Source organism: Micrasema longulum, unplaced genomic scaffold (genome assembly GCF_059751315.1).
Source record: "Micrasema longulum isolate JH-2025_06_02 unplaced genomic scaffold, ASM5975131v1 h1tg000614l, whole genome shotgun sequence".
Taxonomy (NCBI): domain Eukaryota; kingdom Metazoa; phylum Arthropoda; class Insecta; order Trichoptera; family Brachycentridae; genus Micrasema; species Micrasema longulum.
The window spans coordinates 536,465-558,003 of record NW_028277810.1 but is presented as its reverse complement, the minus strand read 5'-3'; the positions used below and the strand labels follow the sequence as shown (position 1 = coordinate 558,003).

Sequence of the window (21,539 nt, the reverse complement as noted above, 5' to 3'; positions counted from 1 at the left end):
AGTGCTGCCTGAGTTGCAATGATACCACATGTAATATTATGTGCCGCGGAAGTTCCGTCTCAAATTACTTTCAAGTCTCATGTTGTATGCTTTTACGGTACTGTAAAATGGGCGCTGATACTTGATAAGCTTATGTTCCTACTTAATTTTTCAGGAATCTATATAGGGGCAGTTGTTCCCGCTTGCGACTGTTTTTTCTGCCTCTTAGTGGCACATGTGTGTATGCATTTCCAATTCCTACATATGCACATCTTAAGCCTGGACTCGAATGACAGTAACTTTGATAAAAATCTCAAGAGTGTGGTGGAATACCACAACAAACTGTATATGTAAGATACGTCATTATTTTTCTATTATTATTTTTTATTTAATCATTTTTTTTTTCATTATAAACAATGATTAATAATAAAATACTGACAGAAATAGTAACCTCACTGGGGCTGGTTACTAGGGCTACCACCTTTCAAAAAGAGCAGGCCCGGAGATTTAAATAAAACAAACCATTTATTTGTTTATCTTAAATTGAACTGTTAAAAATAAAACAACTTAAGCCGTGCTACTTGGATCAGCTTGACAGCTTGATATCAAATTCATATATTTGATTTGTATGTGATTTTTAGCAACGTTTCTTGTTCTCATTTTTTCAATGAATTATTGTTAAGTCATATTATAATAATTAATAATTACAATTGACTCCGTCTTCACCATTTCGACTAATAAGCAGTTTCGCACATTTGTCTATAAATTCCCCACTGCTGGGAAAACGAGTTCCCGCGCAGATGCAAGGCGCGAAATAGCGGGGGGCGAAGACTTATGCGAGGCTTCTATGATATTATTGAGCGGAGTGGACTGTAATTGAATTTAATGAAAATAAGTGAGTATTCTCGATAAGCGGTATGCAGTGTCAATCGGTCACAACCCCAACAAATGAGATAGATTAGGAAGGGATGCCACTAACCTTATTTTCGTTCTTGATGGACTTGTCGGATCCGACTTGACACTCGCGAGCAACACTAACACGAGGGCAGGCCCTGATATGGAGCTCAACACTGGTGGTTGGTGAAAACAAAGTTTTATAATGCGGCACACAAGTTCAACGAAATAAACGCGCGATGTACGACACGAGGTATTAATGTGGCGGGTGATCAAAGGATACTGAGGTGGGAAGTGAACAGCGATTGTGAGTAAAAGAATGTAGAAGTTGTGACAATACTCGACCCATGTATCTACATAGTCTGTTTAAAAAGTAACGCGAAATTTGTGTTTTTACAAATTTTTTTTTTTTCATGAATATCTATTTTGTCCCCTTCAAAGTAATCCCCACCCTATTATCCACTTGTGCCAACGTTTTTTTCAATCCTCGAAGTACTTCGAAAAATCATTTTTTGGGATCTTGTTCAGCTCCTCCTTTAGTGCCGTCTTTATCTCCTCAATTGTAGCGTAGCGTCGTCCTTTAATGGGCCTCTTCAGTTTCGGAAACAAGATAAAATCTAATTAAAAATAATAAGAATTTGTATGTCCATTTGAAAAATCTGAGTGAAAAACTGATCAACTGTATTATCGGCGCTACGATTTTTCAAAGTTTTGTATTTCTGAAATAACTCCGCGTGTAACGTCAGAGGTTCATTTCCGCTTATTCTCATTCAGTTCTTCCCATTGGTCCAGAAGCGACAAGCAGACCGGAAATCTTCCATAGCTCTTAGGTTATAGGTTGATTCACATGAACCAGTGACGTCATTTAAAGTAGTGCGTTTTTATCAAAATATTTATTATTATTTTTTCTGTACATTTTCAAGAAACATTGCAGTACAATTTAATGCTCTAATTTTTACCCCGCGTAAGAAAACATTTTTTGTATCCAATTTCCCGTAGGGCTGAAGTTCCTCATTGATGTAAAATACAAAATATTTTAGTTATTACGATATTGTGGACATAAGACTTACTATTAACACGAAATATAAGAAAATAAATACCTCAATTCTGGTGGTAGATATATTTAGGTACTACTTTGTTCTGTGTCCAATAAAGGATTAATCTAACTTTTTGAAATTGAAAGTAAATCATTTTAATATCTGGGCCCTCCAGATCTAAAGTGACTGCAGAAAATCACTTTGTAAATCAAAATCCCATTTTTTATTAAAATCAATAATTATTTTTTGATTTACCGTAAGAAAAGTCTCTATTAAATAAATACAGATTTTTCTCGAATTAAATAAAACTTTTTGTTAAACTGTTCCCCATCTGATCCTTTAAAATTTTAAAGCGCCCGTGTGTATTTTTTAAAAACAAAAATGGCACTTTTTATGTTATCCAATTATTATTTTGATATTAATGAATTCGTCGGGATCGTAGAACAACGACGGATGTGCGAAAAATGCTACATTACAAAAGTTAGATAAAGGCTTTTTTTCCTGGTTTGAAAAAAATAAATGCATTATAATAACCTCGGAGTAATAATGCGTAACCTGCTGCGCATTCTTACGCTGAGTAAATAACCCATGTATCAAATAATATACTTTTGTTTTTATCAAGTAGTAACATAAAGTGTCAAAAAAAAATTAACTTCTCTCATGTGAAGTTGATCAAAAATCACATGCGTCATTGTTCTACGATCATGAGGAATTGTTTTTATTTTAGGTTCTGCGAAAGAATTGAGAGCTTATTTTCATTTGTAATCTTTCTCAATTTTGCCGTCAGCTCATTGCTCATTTGTATAGAAATATTCAGTATCACGGTAAGAAGAAAAAAACTTAAATTTGTTTATATTATGTTAAAGTTATAAAATAACTTAAAATGTTCAACGTTTTCTTGTTGCAGATTGCACCACCGGATAAAGTTTTCAAATACTGTCTTTTTACTACTTCTTCGATATCCCAAATAGGTCTTATGTGTTTGTATGGAAATAGACTAATAGAGGAGGTATGGCATTTATTTATATATACAATTATTTTTGCATTGTTACAGAGGTTATATAGGTAGGTACATTAAATTATAAAAAGCATTATGAGGATATTCGGTGACAAAGCAGACAGATATTTTTTGTTACTAACAACATACCCGCACTCTTTACACCTACCTTGCGGCCCTGTTCATATAAGAAAAGTTTAAAATTTTGGAAAAAAAATATCCATTGAATTTAAATTATTTTAAGCTTTGTAAGGCCTGGTTGTTTGATCATTAGGAATAGTTAAAAGTCGAAAATGATAGTAAAAAATAAAATCTGAATCTAATTTAAACGAAAACGAGAACCATCATCATTATTGAAACATAATCCACTCCTGATGGTGCATAGGGCACTCCATTGGAAAAATCATGCTGTGTATCTCGATCATGTGTTACAAAAAGGTAAAGTGATCAGTCTTACACTTCAGGTGCTAATATTGGCGTGTAAAACTACTTTATAAACAAATATTGTTGACCTTCCTGGAATCGAACCCAGGACCTCGAGCATGGTAAGCGAGCGTGCCAACCACTACCCAAGAAGACAAATTTTTCTCCATTCGATTTCCTGTTTTTAGGATTTTTACCTAAGCAGCACAGTAAAAAAGGAATACTTTTTTAAAATATTACATTTTATCTTTGATTTTTAACTATCGCTAACTACTACAATTGTAGGATTTTTTGTATGTGGATACATGGGGAGCTCCTACCCAGTTGGAGGTTGAAGAGAACGATGTTGATATCCACACATGTCAGCAACAATTTGCCATCAGTAATTTAGGTGTTTTGATAATCAATTGATGACACACAGGAAATGTGTGATTTCGTTTCTGCATTGTCTTTAATAGGATAGTAGGTTGGCTGACAGTGGATATTCATTTCCGGGTGAACTTGGAGTCCCACACAATTAAAAGTAACACCATTCCTTTAAGAATGTTTATCCAAACAGTTTTTACGTGCTTTTACGAAACAAGTGGAGACTTTATACTATATTCGTTCTTATATGTGTAAAAAATAATTTGCTATATACATAAATAATAAACATAAAGTCTTAAATGGCATGCACATTACAGAGTGAGGCAGTCCGAGATGCAGCCTATCAATCCAAATGGGTAGATGGGAATGCGACCTTTAGAAACGCAGTCCTCATGTTGCAGATCAGATCCAGTACTCCAGCTGTTATTACTGCCATGAGATTCACTAATGTTTCGCTGAGCTCATTCACATCAGTAAGAAATTATTTTTTCTTCTTAAATCATTCTCCTAACACTTCTTAGCTTCGCATCGCATTTATAGATGATGTCGTAAGGCTTTTCCAGCCTCGTCTACAAACAGTTAGAAATACTGAAAATAATTTTATTTGACTAACTGGCATTAAAAGAAGTACAACACTTGGAAAGTATTTTTAGACATTGCCTAGTAGGTGAAATAATTCAGCCATATGAATTTCATCCAAGTCAATAAAGGTTTCAGCTCTTTTACTTTAAAAAAGCCAACAGACAGAAGAGTTGAGGAAATACAGATGTTATATTTTGAAATATGGCAGTGTAATAAAATAAAACATTATTTGAAATTAATCTATTGTATAATAAATAGAATCCAGTTTCTTAGATGATGAAAAGATGTCTATTTCATTTAACAATGTTTTGAGTATGTCTAAATGTTTGTAGACAGGCTGGATATCCTCCCTAGGGAGTTATTTAGATCTAAATTTGTTGCACCAGAGGGAAAACATTTTTGAGAAGGGAATATGGGCAGAATAATATGGGAAGGACAGTAAATGTTACACAGTGTGTAAAGTGGCCACTTAAACCAGCCAATGACAGGTCATAAGCCCTGTAAATGCCTAGACTTCCATATTCCCTTATCAAATCTTTTTTACTTCTCTGTTGCAAATCTTTACAACTCCCTAAGTAAAATCCAGCAATGTCTACAAACATTTAGACGTACATATGTAGTAGCATACCATACGTAAGACAAGCTCATATCATTGGTGATACTTGTAATATTGCATAACTGTCAATTTAATTTTTTGGCAGGGGGTCTGAAAAAGCATTCTGTTATTACATTACTTATGATTTTAATTACCCAAAAATACCGCAGAAGTATCAGAAAAACTATCATTATTTAGAGTAAAAATAGCAATAATTTAAAACTAACAGCCCTCAGTCCCTATGGCAAATTTATTTCTGTAAAACATTTTCTTTAAAAAAATAGATAACGCCTTATTGCTACTGCACCGTTTACCGATGATATATACTTATATATTTTCATTCACTTGCGTCTTGCGTGACATGATGTATGCTTTCTTTACTACAGTAGTCAGTCTACAAAGCACCCAGAAGGCATTATATTATGAGCTTCTATGGAAGTACCACTGACTCAAAAGACTACTGTTTTTATTATGTTTTTTAAAAACTGTTTTTAATCAGGCTGTGATTTTTATCTATTATTTAATCGGATTTTAATATGACAATCAATATGTCACACCCCCAGAAGTACACTGTGGTATATCTAAATCGGTCATTTTGCAGGAGACCAAAAGTAAACTTTACTTTATTGATGCTCGTAACTTAATGTATGTTGACATTATAATGTCCAGCATTTTTTGTGGTATTTGATCATTTATTTGACTGTTAAAATATGATAAAAACACTGTAGCATCATAATTACTGCAGTGTTCTTTTCAATATTTTTCTCAATTGATTTTAAAGAATACAGTTTGTGTTGTATGCCGCTAAAAAAATCGTACAGATACATGTGTTCCGAAGAGAAAAAGTGTTAAAATGCATTCATAACTCAAAACAACCAAATTTAGACAAACCACAGTGTACTTCTGCGGCTGTGATTTGTTAAAGTATGTTTTATCTTCATTTTGCTCAAGAGAAATAACTTAATTATTCGAGCTGTTTATACATTATTCACCATATTATATTTTTATTTTCAGATTCTAAGTGGTGGCTGGTCTTATTTTACTCTTCTACACAAAGTTTACGATAAAAAGTTCTAACTTCGGGGATGCTATGAGTTTATATTTTTATTTTGGAAAATGGGAGGCAGTGCTATATAAGCTCCTGATGTCACTGCGACCTGTGTAGATCTATTGTGACGGGACCCCGTAAATTAGTTCACGACCCCAAATATAGGTCTTTAAAGAGCCGGGCTACTGAGTGAAATGCGATGCTCTCGTGTTGCTTAATCGGCCACTTGGTTTCGGATCAGTTTATTTTTACTGTATTTGACTAGAAAATGCATAGAAAAACAACTAAATGTCAGATCTACTGTTCTTAATGAACATGATTTTATTAACTGAAATATATTGTATTTGAAAATTATACTAACACAATAAATATTTGCATTGCAAAATTGTAAAGTTTTTTATTCACTTTCTTCCTTCTCTTGTCCTATTTCTGTATATTATAAAAACAAGGGCATTGTAATGAGGAAGTTTAGTGCTACGCGAATTTGGGTTTAAAAATGTTTTATTACACGCGGTAAAAATTATAGAATTTAATTGTACTCCGAAGTTTCTCAAAAAGGTATGAAAAAATTCATAAAAATATTTTAATAAAAACGAATTACTTCTACTGAACTACGTCACAAGTTCTTCTGAATCAACCAACGATGGAGTGTTGTGATAGATTTCCAGTTTCCGGGAAGCCAACTCACCAGTCAGCATAACTTAATGCGGCGGAGTAATTACAAAACTTTAAAAATCATAGTTCTGACAATACGATACATAAAAACTATATATAGATAATCTATTAAAAAAAAAAAAATTTTTTTTTAATCCACAGAACTTTCTTTCTGTACTACAACTTGCAGTGTTATCCTGAAAGTAAAATGATCTGCTATTTATTGAATTGTTAGTTAACTTTTTGTGTCCGGGCAGATGAAGAATACAGTTTTCTGTGTAAAATAGAACCACAACCTTGGACGAGTGTTTTCAAATTGATGGCTGCTGTGGTAAAAATCCTGAATAAGGAAAACGAGTGGAGATTGGTTCATCTCATTGAGTAGTGTTTAGCGCATCCGCCTACCATTCTTGAGGTCCTGGGATTTTAAACATATTAAACTACAATATTTAATCGTTCCTGAGCCCGTATTACAACGGGAAGTTAACATTTATCTTCAATTTTATCTATGAAGTAAAATGAAGTTTTCTGTATGAAAAGCAGAATATGCATACATTTTTTTCTTTAAAACACTTTTCTTTATAACTCTGTTAACTTCCTATCGTAATCAGGGCCCTGGACTAGCACCTGAAGCGTAGGATACTTTATATACCTTTGCAATACGTCTTCCATAAATCAAAAACTCCTGGTTGCCTTTTGCTCCTAAAATATGAACTTGAATTAGGCTATTATTCAGAACTTGGGAACGTAACAGATGATCGAAGTACGCTGCATTTTTTGGAATCCAAAGGGGGTATAAAATGAGTAATTCTTTTAAATTTCAAATTTAATACATTAATCTAACAAAATGAAAAGAAACTTGAAGTTTACCTTCCACGCTGCTGTCTAACAAGAAGCTGATAGATCTGATGTTTCCTCACACAAATAAAAAACATGTTTTTCCAAAGCATTTATATATTTCCAATACAAATGGACACTCATTGCAAACATACTCGTAAGCCAAAGACTTTTACAAAAACTTACAAATGTATTTTATAATTATAAACTACCCACCAACTTTATTATAACGATAATCGAAAAATATAACATTCCCAACATGTTAAAATTTCACTCCTTGGCTTTAACATAGTTCCAGCAATGTCTAGAATATTCAGTCATTTTGAGCTTTAGCTGTATTAGAATTAGGAAAAGGTGCTGATACTAAATGTTTGTACAAACAACGCCATTTTGTCTCACACAACGGCAGTGAACCAAAAATCACAAAAATAGAGATTGCGTTTTGAGTTCAGCATATTTTGTATTGATTAGAAAACTGAGTAAAAAATTGGTCAGACAAGAAATTTGTTGATATTTTTTTCTTGCTGAATTCCACGGTAAAACTTCTGTTTTGAAATTAGTCAAAGGATATGCGTAAAAAGCGATGAGTATGTGTTACGTACACAGTATTTGAACCCCTGAATTATATATATCTTGAAAACCGTCATGGCTGTTTTTTTAATGAATTTTACATAGTATACTGAAACCTCTTTTTACACAGTTAAGAAATAAGACGGTAACATTAATCAACATTAATTTAACAATGCGCTACTCATTTTTGGAATCTCATCCATCGCTCTTTTACTTACTAGGTGTATAGAAGTATGCGCAAGGAAAGGGTGATACTGAATAAAATTTGTTACGATTTTTCAAGAATTTTTTCATCATGTCATACTTTTTTTTAAATTAAGGTACAAATCATAAAATTCAATTTTATATGAGGCAGTAAAAAAAATGATACGGGAAAAAACATTTATGAAGAAAGAAAATCAAAATTCAAACTGAAGGCTAAGACGTATCAAAATGATCAGTCGTGTGATGGGTGATAATTTTTTTTTTTTACTCTTTATGTCATAACTTGACAGGTACAAAAGTGTATCCTTTGACACTTGGATTAATAATACATTTTTTTTTCAAACCTGGAACATAAAGCGTTTATAAAACCTTTTCTAGATCAAATATTTAAAAAGTCAACGACTCTTTTTCGCACATCCATTGTTGTTCTATGATCACGACGATGTGTTAAACAACTTATAAATTTAATGAAATTTGGTACAATTTAATAAAATGTGTGCCACATTTCAAGATTCAAAATAAAATAAAAAATACACAGACTGCGTGGAACGTAGCCCATGTGTAAAACGAGGTTTCAGGGTATTTGAAAATTGTAAGTCTAAATAAAAAAATTTGATAAAAATTAAGACATCTTAATTTTAGAATTAGCATACAAGTTTGAAAGTATTTTGTATCTACTCATCCACGTAAAACAGGAGTTCATATGAAATGCTTACAAACACCCTAATACATGTTTTGCATTGGAAGAGAGATTGCATCTTCAAGATTTTAGATATGAATGGCATTGTAACCATGGAATTGATGGAAAATTTTGTGAATTCATCGCTACGCATTGCTGAAACTATGTATTGCCTTTTATACTTACGCACACATTACGGGAGAACTTTGTTACAAAATTTAAGTATAATTATTATTGTGTATGGTTTGTCAACTACAAATATTTATAATTACGTATTCACTTGTGCACTTATGTGAATGCAACATTAAAAAAATACTCAGGGTATGCGTAAAGCCAATTTTGGGAGAAAGAAAACATAAAAAATCGTTTTCGATCAAAGTAGAACCGTGCAAGACCATTTCATAGATAATTTTACACAAATTTTAAATGAGAAATTAAAGTAATTCATTGAAAATTCAATTTTAACATAATTTTTTCCATACAAGGAATTAGTAATCAGCAAAATAGACTTGTTTTTATGTTTGAGACATGCCCAACATAACATTATATTGTTACTTTTCAAAAATTTTCATAAGAATAATTTGAATGAAAAAATACTGATTCACTAAAGTATAATTAAATAGAGATGATGCTTCTTGATGATGAGAATACATTATTGACTGATTTGTTGCAATTTGTGAGGACAAGCACCAGAGGTTGTTCTTTTAATTTGGAAAAAAACAGACACAGCTTATGTCAGGGCAGAGCAAAGAATATAGTTCTGTGTGTGAACCAAAACCCTGGACGAATGTTTCCACTCGGTGACGACTCTCCGATTGAAATCCTGAAAACGCAATAGAGTGGAAATTAGTCCACCTCTTAGTGAAGGGGTTGGCGCGTCCGCCTACCATGCTTAAGGTCGATGTTCAAGTTCGATTATCGGCGAGGCCGATGTGAAATATTTATTTAAAGGGTTGTTTTGCTCAGCAATATTTCATAGTCCCTGGACTGGTATCTGAAGCGTAAGACCGATCATCTTTCCTCTGTGCGATTGATCAAGATACGCTGCATTTGATGTACTAATTCAACGCCCTATGAACAGTTTTTTTTTAAAAGTAATAACCCGCTAAGCCTCTATTTAGAGGCTTGTCAGCGGGTAGGATAGAAGGGATATGGAAGGAGGTAATGAAAAATACACCACAACACCCAGACCAAATGAGAAAAAAACTCTTTCTTGGATTTTTTCTTGCAACTGGCGGGAATCGCACCCGCGTCGCCAGTTTCACAGTCGGCCGTCTAACCAACAGCACCATGGCGCCTATCAGATGCGGCAAAGGGAATTATGATGATATCTTCACATTAGATCACAATATTTTGATCATATTATGCAAAATATGTTGATTTTAAAGTTAATAAGAAAAACACCACATCTTCAGAAGATAATCTAGTCTTAAAAAATCACCGATAAAATGATTTTTACATTCATTTTTTTTTTGGAAAACTTGCATGTGCACATTGAGTTTTCTGGGTTATTGTGCCCCGGATGCTGCAATGCAATCTGAAACACCAGTATGCATCTGAACGACAATGACCAGGAACCAGGTGATGTAACATGGTGTTTTTTTTTACAATTTCACATATTTATTCCCGTGTACTCAGCTGATGTAAATTCATCAGAGAAGCTAAATTATTTTATGTAGTTTTTAGTGGAGTTATAAAAATATACGGTTTATACCTCCTGACTAAATCACTTTAAAAAATTGAATTGCACCAGATAAATCTTAAGTCAACTCTGTTGATTTAATTTAAGATAATTATCAAATATTTATGCTTATTTTACACAATACACATTCAATGAAAAATGCTTTAGAAAATTTTAATGGCTTAGGCATTTCGGCTTCCACTTAATAGCATTTTAAATTGAATATAATTTAAAAATTTTATATCACGATGGAGTACATTGCTTGCTATGTGAATTATATTTTAAAATTAGTTAAAAAATGTATATCCATGTTGGGACAAAAAGTGACTATTTTTTTTATTGGAAAGTGTGTAGTTAAAGTGTTCATCTGAAAAGTCAAAATTATTGACAAAATGAGTGTTTAAAATAATAATAAAAAACTTCAATTTCGTGCCGCGCAGCGGTGATGCCGTGGAAAATTTGGAACGCTGTGATTAAGTTATAAACATCTCATTTGTTCAAACTCAACACAAATTTCTAGGCCATAATCTAAAGCGGTGCAATAAATGGTACCGTAAGTTAGTAAGTAATATTTCTTATACAATTTATTTCATTACAAATTGTGTGCGGGCATGCACAGTACATAGTTACTTTCAGTGCCACTGTGCCTGGGAATAATAACATCGCCTAAATTTAAATGCAACGTAAGTAATTTTTTTCTGTACATGAAATTATGATTAAATATTTTTCACCGTATAAATTGGCATCTATTTCTGCCATTTGAAGGAAGAAATTGTTGACAGAAAAGAGATAAAGCACATTTTCAAATAATGCATTTATCAAAGAAGATGCATCATGGGCGTAACAATCACAAAAGTCAACTTTTGAAGAAAAAATTATTTGCTCATCTTCTAGTATGCAACAAATAACGGTATTAAGGATGATATTATCAATGTACTTTATTACACAAAATAAATTTAATAGTTATCAGCTTCAAAGAAATTTTCTCGAAGAACCTTTTCTAACCTTATGCCTTAAACGACGAAACATTGAAGAGTTTTCACTAAACAATGTATTCCGAATTATTATAAATATTAAATATGGAAAAAAAGGACATTCTTTCAATGTTAGATTTGATTTCTGCAATGTTTGAGACACGAGACTGTCTCCTGAAAAGTAAGGTATATTGACTTATGTGATTGTTCCCCACCCATAGATATATTCCTTGGAATACAGAATTAAATCAGTGGGTGGTTTGGATAAAACATTTAAAAATCATGTATACCTTAAAAACTAAAGATTGGGTAAAAAAAACCGATAAAGTTTTATACAAAATGAATGATTTATGAAGTTTTTGATATTTGAAACACTTACTTTGTGGAACATTATTATTTAGTATATTAAAATAAAATAAAATCACTTTGTTTTTATGTACCACTTATATTTTTTATAATTTGACAACCAACTAGTTTCGGCAATACTGTGCCTTCTTCGGGGTTAATTACAAACTAACATAACATATATAACTTTTTCACAGTGAAGGTAGAGTGGGCGTGGCTACGTGAGAGGGTTTGTGTGTGGATTTAGGGAGAGGGCACATATTTAAAATGGGACTATTACTATGATTTATTTGATTATTAATAATATGACTGCAAGTCATTTTATATAGGAAAAACATCACATACTTTTAAAACTAGAGTTAAAGAACATATGAGATGTCTTAAAAACAATAATTTTTCTGAGTTTGCTGACCATATCCTAACAAATAGTCACTCATTCAACTTTGGAGATGGCATCGAAATTCTACATACAAACAAAAAAGGATATGCACTTGATTATTTTGAAATGTTGGAGATTAGAAAGGCTGTAAATAAAAATTCAAATATTATTAATGATCAAATAAATCTTAGTAATAGTCCGATTTTAAATATGTACCCTCTTCCTAAATCCACCAACAAACCCCCTCTCTTCTCTACCCCCGTAGCCACGCCCCCCTCTACCTTCACTGTGAAAATTTTATATATTTTATGTTAGTTTGTAATTAACCCTGAAGAAGGCATAGTATTGCCGAAACTAGTTGGCTGTCAAATTATAAAAAATATAAGTGGTACATAAAAACAAAGTGATTTTATTTTATTTTAATATATTAAAAAAAGATTTATGAAGTTTTTATTGTCTCCTATAAAGTTATCATTTAGTGACCTACGTTGTATTCAAATGAAGGCGACGATAATGTTAATGAGATTGTAACAATAGTAGTCAGTTGACAGCAGTTTGTGAAACTTTTTTAAACAAACTTAAAGTTCTTATTTAATTTAGTATATTTTTAATATCAATGCGTTCGCACAATAAAGCATGAACACTTATGCATAAAGACATTATTTAAAATACCTAAAACATATTTTGTTTCATTATTCATCCACGTGTGTAAGCACTTTTCTATAATTTCATTATGCTTATGAAAAATGTCTTAAATAACTTATGTAATTAGGTGGATTTCATTCATATTATTTGTAGTGTCATTAAACATTTATATAATAAACATAACACCAGTATTTACAATGTGGGCAGATCAAACTATTGTTCAAAGGTATTTGTTCAACAGTCGGCCAGTAACGCGATACAAATTGTTGGGAGTTACAAAGACTGTGCGCTACATACATTAACTTGTAAAAGCTGGCCTACATCAGGCATGATATTCGGCATACAAAATATGTATCAATAAAAAAAAAAAAAAAAAAAAAGACTATATCACAAAATGTCATTTCATGATTATAAATTCCTATTTTGATTCATTTCGCTTTCAAAATATGTGGCTCACAGCGCTTGCAAAATGCATCTCATCCATACATATATTCAAAGTAAAAAAAGGCCATAGGGAAATATCACATTTTTTTTACAATTTTTAAGTAATAAGGGTCTATGAAATACTGTTGAATAAAAAAATATTCTTTTACTACTTATTAGTAGCATAAAAAATGATTTTTTACTACTTATTAGTAGCATAAAAAATGATTTTTTACTACTTATTAGTAGCATAAAAAATATTGTTTTCCTACTTATTAGTAACATAAAAAATATTCTTTTACTACTTATTAGTAGCATAAAAAATGATTTTTTACTACTTATTAGTAGCATAAAAAATATTGTTTTCCTACTTATTAGTAACATAAAAAATATTCTTTTACTACTTATTAGTAGCATAAAAAATGATTTTTTACTACTTATTAGTAGCATAAAAAATATTGTTTTCCTACTTATTAGTAACATAAAAAAAATATTCTTTTACTACTTATTAGTAGCATAAAAAATGATTTTTTACTACTTATTAGTAGCATAAAAAAGGTTTTTAAATGTATAATCTTGAATTCCCGCCAAAACGGTCACTGCATTGGCCACGTCCCTAATACATCACAATCACGATTCATGTTAATTTTGAACTTTGTTTGTAACTGTTTAAATTTTTATATAACATCGTCACGAATCTTGACGTCACAATTTATTATCTAAGGGCATATTTTTTATAATTTTTTTCTCAAAGTTATGTATGATAACATTTCTCCACAATATCCATATTGATTTTGAAAATACAGTTAATTTTTGTAAATCCTCATATATTTTTTATATTCGTAGTATGTGATATTTCCCTATTGTAAATATGAAATAATTTGAAAATTTTGTTGTAATGTATAAACTTTAAGACTCAATTTGCAGTTTACCAGCTCATGAACCTATTTTAATTAAAATCCCAACAATCGTATCGTCACACAGTTATAGAATTATCGTTTTATTAAAAGTTACATAACATAAGTTGTCTAGATTTGAACTATATTTATATCAAACTGGTGAGATTGATTCGAAGAATGAAACTGTATTAAGTCAGAACTTTTGATAATTATTCATTGAAATGATTCTGAATTAGAAACTTGGCAACTTTTGTATACAAGAAGTATATTGTAATATGTGCATAACTGAAGATATGTATTTTAATTGGAATTTTTTTCTAAATAAAAAAAAAAAACATTTGAGTTCAATTTATCAAAATATTTTTACTTTAGGCCATTTTCTGAAACAAGTTAAGGCAGAACAGAGTTCGAACCTCTGACCTCCGCACCTGGAATCACATACATTTTGCTTTTAAAACATGGCGTGTGTATGACATCCAAAATAAATTAAATAAAACTAAAATCAGTTCAACGTCTCACCAGTTAGATGTTTTCCAGATAGTAACATACTGCTGATCACCATAGTTGTGTTATCCATTTTTTATCAGCGTCAATACGGCTCATAAATGCAATCATTTATGAATGTCATGTCGGAAAAGATCACTGCGCTTTCGGCATGAAGAGACGCTATGAAACCATGATTTGAAAATGTGGTGAAATAGTTCAAAACAGATCACACATGCATTTATAAAAAAATTATGTTCTGAAAGATACTGAATAAAATTAGCAATAAAATTAATTAAACTACATCGATTTCTTTATAAATTCTTCTAATTTCCTTTTAAGATCTTCAACACAATAGGTGTTAATTATCCACTGGCAAAATACCATTACACCATGGTGTATTATTGTAGATAAGTGCTGGCAGTTTATGCAGTGTTTTTAGTTATAGATGATGGAATTTAAAATTAAAACACAATATATGAATAATTAATTATGATGTAATTTTTTCCATGCGAAGTTTATTTGCAAAATACTGCTAATTGACAAAAAATGATGGAAACACAAGCCCAACTGCCATTTGCTGCACTCTTCGCAGACTCGCAGGTTTCGGTTAAATAAATAACTGAAAGAATAGATACCGAGTATTTTAATTTATGAAAATTAAATTTATTGCCTAACTGTAGAATTCATCGATTGTGTTTTCATTTTGGATTTCATTATCTAAAATGTAATTCTAGAGGCTAGCGACCAACGCTGTGCTTAATTGTTGTTCCAAGGTTGGCGTGAGGAGCTGTGAGGAGGCAAAGCTCCCTGGGGCAGGAGATCCAACAGGTACTGTCTCTGTAGGTCGGTAGCACGCTGTAACTCCGACATGGAGACTCCACCTTTGGCTGCAGAGGCTGCGGTCAAGGGAAAACATTTTTAGAGAAACGCATAGAACACACATTCTTCTTCGCTCTTACGGCATATAATGCAAAGTTCAACCCATCACAACATAGAGAAAAAATTCGGATGTGATTGGTGATAAAAAAAATGTTATATTTTTTAGTAAAGATATGCAGGCTTCAAGATGAATCATACATTTTCATTATGCAAACAATCGATTGTCAAAACATTCAAATAACTAATAACAAACTGCTTAAACGAGTGGATATAAAATCGCTGAGAAACATGGAATTAGTACACAACCTCAAGATCCCACCAGAAAGTAAAATGAACACTGGACAATAACTTTATATAAGTGGTAGCATCTTTAGTTAGTTCGGCGAAATGAGCACCAAAAGTAAAACAAAATGGTAAAGTTTTTACGTCATTCAAAGGGAAATGTGTTTGTGAAAAGTGTTTGCTTTTACATACATATTATTTTATTTGATTACAAGCCTTCAAAATAGAATGTAAAGCAGATGAAAGTGAGCAATTTTGACAACTTTTTCTGCTTGCATTCAATCGAGGGAATAACGCTGAAAATAAAAATAAAGCTGCTTGCGATATTTGCACAGTGTATGGTGAAGATGCTATCAATTATTGACTAATTTGTTATGAAAAATGAAGGAGAATATATTATGTTTAGTAGTTTTTTTTTTGTTGGGTCCTCTTGTTGTCTTCATTTGGAAAAAAAGGACACAACTTATGTTTACATCAAATACTAAAGGAATTATTCCAAAAATCTTTTATATTTTAAAAATTACTTTAATTTTTACTTTTAGTTTTTCATGTTCATTAGTAAACGCTAGGTCTCAAACTGATAAATAAATCTGCAAAGTTCAAGATGCTCATTGTTTATTCTATCATATAAGTTTAATTTTAGTGAAATATATTAATTAAAAACATGCCAAAAATATCTCTTAGAAAGACAACAGCAATATGCATCAAAACAAACAAGACAGTCAAGACAATATTTTATGCATAATGCTGACTAATAAATTAAGCAGAAAAAAATAGAAACGTTTGAAGGAAAACCAATGATTAAAAAATTTACTCGCCGCTTTTTTATTTCGGAAGTAAGTAAATCTTAAAATAAGCTTATATTAGAGGGTTAACTGCGTTTTGTACATCATATTGAGATTTAGAGGTAGTTGATAGTTACCTAAGCCAGCTGATTGTGCCATGGCGAGCTGGTATTGATACAATAGGGGAGAGAACTGCATGAGGGCTGCTGGGTTCACCCCACCTGCTGCTGACAAACCTAAAAATGGATTTTATTAGCATGAAGTCAAACAAGGCTGGAATAAATGTATTTTTATTTGTTTACTTTACATGATACTTTTATTTTCTATATGAACACTTCACTGGGCACAACCCATGTCGAGGCATTCAATTACATAATTTATATTCTGTTCCTAGTTACAATAGTTCAGTAGTCAGATGGCAGAAGGGACCATCTGTATTTTTTCTGTTTTTTAGTTTTCAAAAGTTTTAATCAATATTTCAGTTAATACACATAGTTTATTACATAAATAAAACACAAGTGATACTTTAATCCACAAATTTGGAATATCCAGTGACCGGTTTCATCGCTTTCGCGACATCTTCGAGACTGGTCGACCTGGTTTTTGTGCATTAAAGTATCACTCGTGTTTTATTTATATAATAAATTACAATGAACTTTTATCGAGAATTTTCACTTACAAACTTAAATGTTTTAATACACATAGAATAAAAATAAAAAAACACCATAATTTAGAATGGTAATTCATTATTGAAAAGCAACACTAAAATATTTTCGTTTGGGGATTGAAGTCTTGAAATTGAGTTGTATTTCAGCTCTCCCGAACATTTTTGAAAATTACAGATGGTCCCTTCTGCCATCTGACTACCGAGTTATTATCTAAATAATATATGCATATACATAAATGTATCCATACATACATACCATGATTTTATATTACAGTAAACGCTTGTTTTACGTTTTTCAAGGGAGCAGAAAAAAAGTGTTAAACTGAGAAAACGCTTAAGTGAGGAAATAAAAAACTGAAGAAAAATTGTAAAACCCGTCTTAATTTGGGATTATTCATATTTACCTATGATTTCATTAAAAATATTTTTTATTTTTTCAATCAATACCACACTGTGTTTTTTTATTGAATTAAAAAAAAAAGTGTTTGAATAATTTTATGTAGCTACTTTAAAAACACGAAAATAAACATTTGAATTTGCACAAAATGCATACAATGATTTTTCCCCTAAATATTGGAAAATTTTGTTTATATGGTATTACTTTTTTAGCATGGCACCACAGAATTTCAACTATCATTTACATCACGGCAAGACTGTTTCACACTTTTATGATAACTGTTTAAACAATCTTCTTGTCACATAATGTTTATAACATCAAATAATATTTCTATTGCCAATTTTTTTAACTTTCTGCATCGTAATTTATTATTATTATGGATAACTTATGTAGCGCCATTTTCGTAATAAAATACCTCAAGAGCGCTTTACATAGTGATTCTATTGTTAAATTAATTTAATTGAAGCTTTTAAATTTGTAATTTAATTAAAACAATTTATTTTGTTGTCACATGCTACGGATTTATTCAAATGATTTAGAGAACAAGTGGGTTTTAAGTTTATTCCGAAACATCACTTCACTTTCACAGCCTCGCACCTCTGCTGGGAGAGCATTCCACGCCATAGGGCCTGCGACCGCAAATGCGCGTTCACTAAATTTAGTGTGCTGTTTGCGTAGAGGTATAATAACTTTTCCTCTCGCCGTAGACGTAGCTGATTTAAGCGTGAGACGCCTATCAGCTAGTTCATCTGGAATGCATAGTTCCCTTAGATATTCCGGAGCAGAGTTGTGCAGTGACTTATACATAAGCCAACAGAATTTGTATTCGACCCTCTGTGGAAAACGTAGCCAGTGTAGTTCCCGAAGTAGTGGAGTGATATGACTGAACTTAGAGATTCCAAAAATAAGTCTCGCTGCGGCATTCAATACAGATTGTAGGCAAGTCATTTTGTTCATTGGTAGAATTTATGTCAACTGCAAGTCACTATTTAGTAAAATGTCAAAATTAGACACTTGAACAAAATGGTCAATTACACTGAACCTACTTTGAATTTAGTTTGAGACAACAATTTACACATTTTATTATTTATCTTGATCTTATTCACCATTTTGGGCAAACGCGGTGGCGCGTGGCTCGGCGTCTTTTGACAGATTGAATGAGTTTCGAAAAAATTTCAACGTAAAACCAGATTTATGAAAAACGTAAAAAACATTATTTGGAGGAATATTTTAATGAGAATGAACGGAAAAAATGGGAAGTAAACATTTCAGTGTAAAAAGTGGGAAAACATAAAATTGAGGAACGTAAAAACAAGGTTTTACTGTATGTTATAGCTTTAATTATATACCTTCTGTATTTTTGAACCGTATATTGTTCAAGTCCTCTGGGCGTTTATTAAATAAGTAAATAAATTGAGCCGAGAATATTGCAGTGTAGGACCACCTTTAAATTCAATATTTCAGGTCCACTTTGCCAGGAATCGAACCCAGTGGTGGTATTCTGAGTCATCTCTATCCCCTAGAGAGGTTGACTTTGGGATTTTTATTTTTTGCATGCACCTAAACTTCGCTTCATTTATGGCCACACTGGTGATTAAACGTCAAATAAATACGAACACATGAAACTAAATATGTTTTTTTTTACTTAGACCATTATTGCGACCTTAAGCATTAACCAAAACACTTAATTAGGTTGAATTGAACAAACCGAATTTGTTTTTTCCGTTTTTTAAACAGTTTTATACATCATTTGATGTTTAATCATCAGTGTGGCGATCGTCAAAACTAACCACTCTTTAGGGAATAGAGAAGATTCAAAATACCATCCCAGGACCTCAACAATAATAGGAAAATGCGCCAACCACTACACGAGATTGACTTATCTTCCACTTATTTTCCTTTTTCAGCATTTTTATCTGGGAGTAGCCATTGAGTCAAAAGCACTCGTCCAGGGTTCTGGTTCTTTTTCACTCTCGGAACTGTATTCTTTATCTGCCCGGACACAGAATGATGAATAATAATAATTTTAAAATTATTATAATCGAAAATAAAATTTATAATTGGATTTGCGGTGTTTATTTTTACCCCTGAAGAGCTGATGCTGGAGAGCCTGCATAGCAGCGTGGCTGTGATGGTCCAAGCCGGCCAGGGCCATCAGTTGCTGTTGTTGCTGCTGTTGCTGCTGCTGCTGCTGCTGCTGCTGCTGTTGTTGCTGCTGCTGTTGGGCGGAATTCGACTGCTCCCGAGACTTGCTGCTCGACCCGCTACCGTGACCTGGAAACATTAAACGGGTTGAAATCGGGAATCATTTGTGATCCCATCATTAACGATGGTCATTTTACCGCATACTGTCGCACCTGATTGCAACGAAAAGTTTACTTAGGAATGTAGGCAAGTATGGGAATGACGTACATATGGCGATTCAATTAGCGGATAGTTGCTTTCCATGTCACCATTCTTTAATGAACTTTTGTCATGACCAGACGAGTGGCGATGCAAAAATGCTCTAATTATACTGTAACTGTGCAAAACAGAACAGATATATTGTTTCATTTGTAAATACAATACAATTTATTGAATAACTGCATAATTTAAAATTTATATTTGAAGCGCTAACTTTGTGGTTATTCATTATAATAAAATTCATTTAAAACAACTTTGTTTTTAACCACGTGACAAAAAGACTCGACTTCTTTGCTGCATATGTTTCGATGTAATATTTAGTAATCAATTCTATGGATATTGACATCTTTTATATTAGTGAAAAAAAGTTCAGAGAGGATAGCATTCTTTCTCTATAATTGCTGGGTATTTTTATTTGACCATTTTTGTATATTTAAAATTAAGTATTGATTTTTTCGTTTTATGTATGCATTGAAATATTTTGTAATGTACATAAACGTTTATAAAATAAATAAATTGAAATTGAAAAAAACTAATCATCGGAAACATTCTAACATCCCTCGTGTATGTGAAATATTTATCAAGAATTTTAACATTTTGAGCACCGGCTAGAATTAGACACATAGAATTTACCCTGTGCCCGGCCCATTTTTGTGAAATTTCATGCTTTGTGAAAGGTTTCTTAAAAGTGTCATAATTATAAAAACACTGGGTTAAATCAATTGAAACTTCTCATATTGATTTTAAACAATTAATTAAGTCATTTTTGTATGATAGTTTTGCCAACATTGGCCTTTATGGAGAGCCACATTGCAATGTTTGCACATATACAGGGTCTCACTCCTTTTATTGTGCTTTGTATCCCGGAGTAGTGTAAACACGTGATTATAATAACCACGTGTTGTGTCCCGGTCTCGTGTTTTTACGTGGTTTACCAACAGCAAAAAAGTAGTAATAAAAGTCACTAGATGTCAATAAAATGCACTTTTTTAGACAGCTGGTAAACCACGTGAAAACACGGAACCAGGACACAACGCGTGGTTATTATAATCCCGTGTTTAAAAAGCTCCGGGATACAAAGTGTTAAAATAAAATAAGATAGAATTCATTAGTTAATTAGCTTCTGTATCTTTAAACTGGTTGGTAGAAAAAATTAAAAATTAGTGGTTAAAAATAAAGTTGTTTTATATCTATTTTACTAACTAGAAATTATTTAAATTTTTACCATTTTTATGTATTAGGTGGTAACATAAGCGTCCATTTTTTTTCCAAAATAAAGAGAACAATCGAATTAAACAATTAAATTGGGTTGTGGTCCCGTGGCTAGTGTCTCGGACTCACGGCTCAAAGGTCCATGGTTTGAATCCCACTCTACCCTAACCAGGGGTGCTATTCTGAACCGCTCTCGTAGCCGTAGAAAACAATTAAT

The 21,539-nt window shown here is 32.0% G+C and overlaps 2 protein-coding genes across 12 annotated transcripts in view; one reads left to right on the top strand and one right to left on the bottom strand.

The window, feature by feature from the left end:
* The window catches only part of LOC148280116 (odorant receptor 4-like), a 37,713-nt gene extending 31,621 nt beyond the window's left edge, over window positions 1-6,092 (top strand). The window contains exons 4-8 of the mRNA XM_088228915.1: window positions 155-329; window positions 2,638-2,734; window positions 2,818-2,919; window positions 4,014-4,169; window positions 5,888-6,092. Of these exons, the coding sequence (XP_088085041.1) occupies window positions 155-329; window positions 2,638-2,734; window positions 2,818-2,919; window positions 4,014-4,169; window positions 5,888-5,950 (593 nt within the window). The 3' untranslated portion in view covers window positions 5,951-6,092. The remainder of the gene's footprint in view (window positions 1-154; window positions 330-2,637; window positions 2,735-2,817; window positions 2,920-4,013; window positions 4,170-5,887) is intronic.
* An 8,937-nt stretch (window positions 6,093-15,029) lies between these two features.
* The window catches only part of simj (transcriptional repressor p66-beta simjang), a 33,956-nt gene continuing 27,446 nt past the window's right edge, over window positions 15,030-21,539 (bottom strand). For all 11 annotated transcript variants that reach the window (XM_088228890.1, XM_088228886.1, XM_088228888.1 and 8 more), the window contains 3 exons: window positions 19,793-19,981; window positions 16,781-16,879; window positions 15,030-15,593 (listed from right to left, as the gene is read on the bottom strand). In XM_088228890.1, coding sequence (XP_088085016.1) covers window positions 15,454-15,593; window positions 16,781-16,879; window positions 19,793-19,981 — 428 coding nt within the window. In that variant the 3' untranslated portion in view covers window positions 15,030-15,453. The remainder of the gene's footprint in view (window positions 15,594-16,780; window positions 16,880-19,792; window positions 19,982-21,539) is intronic.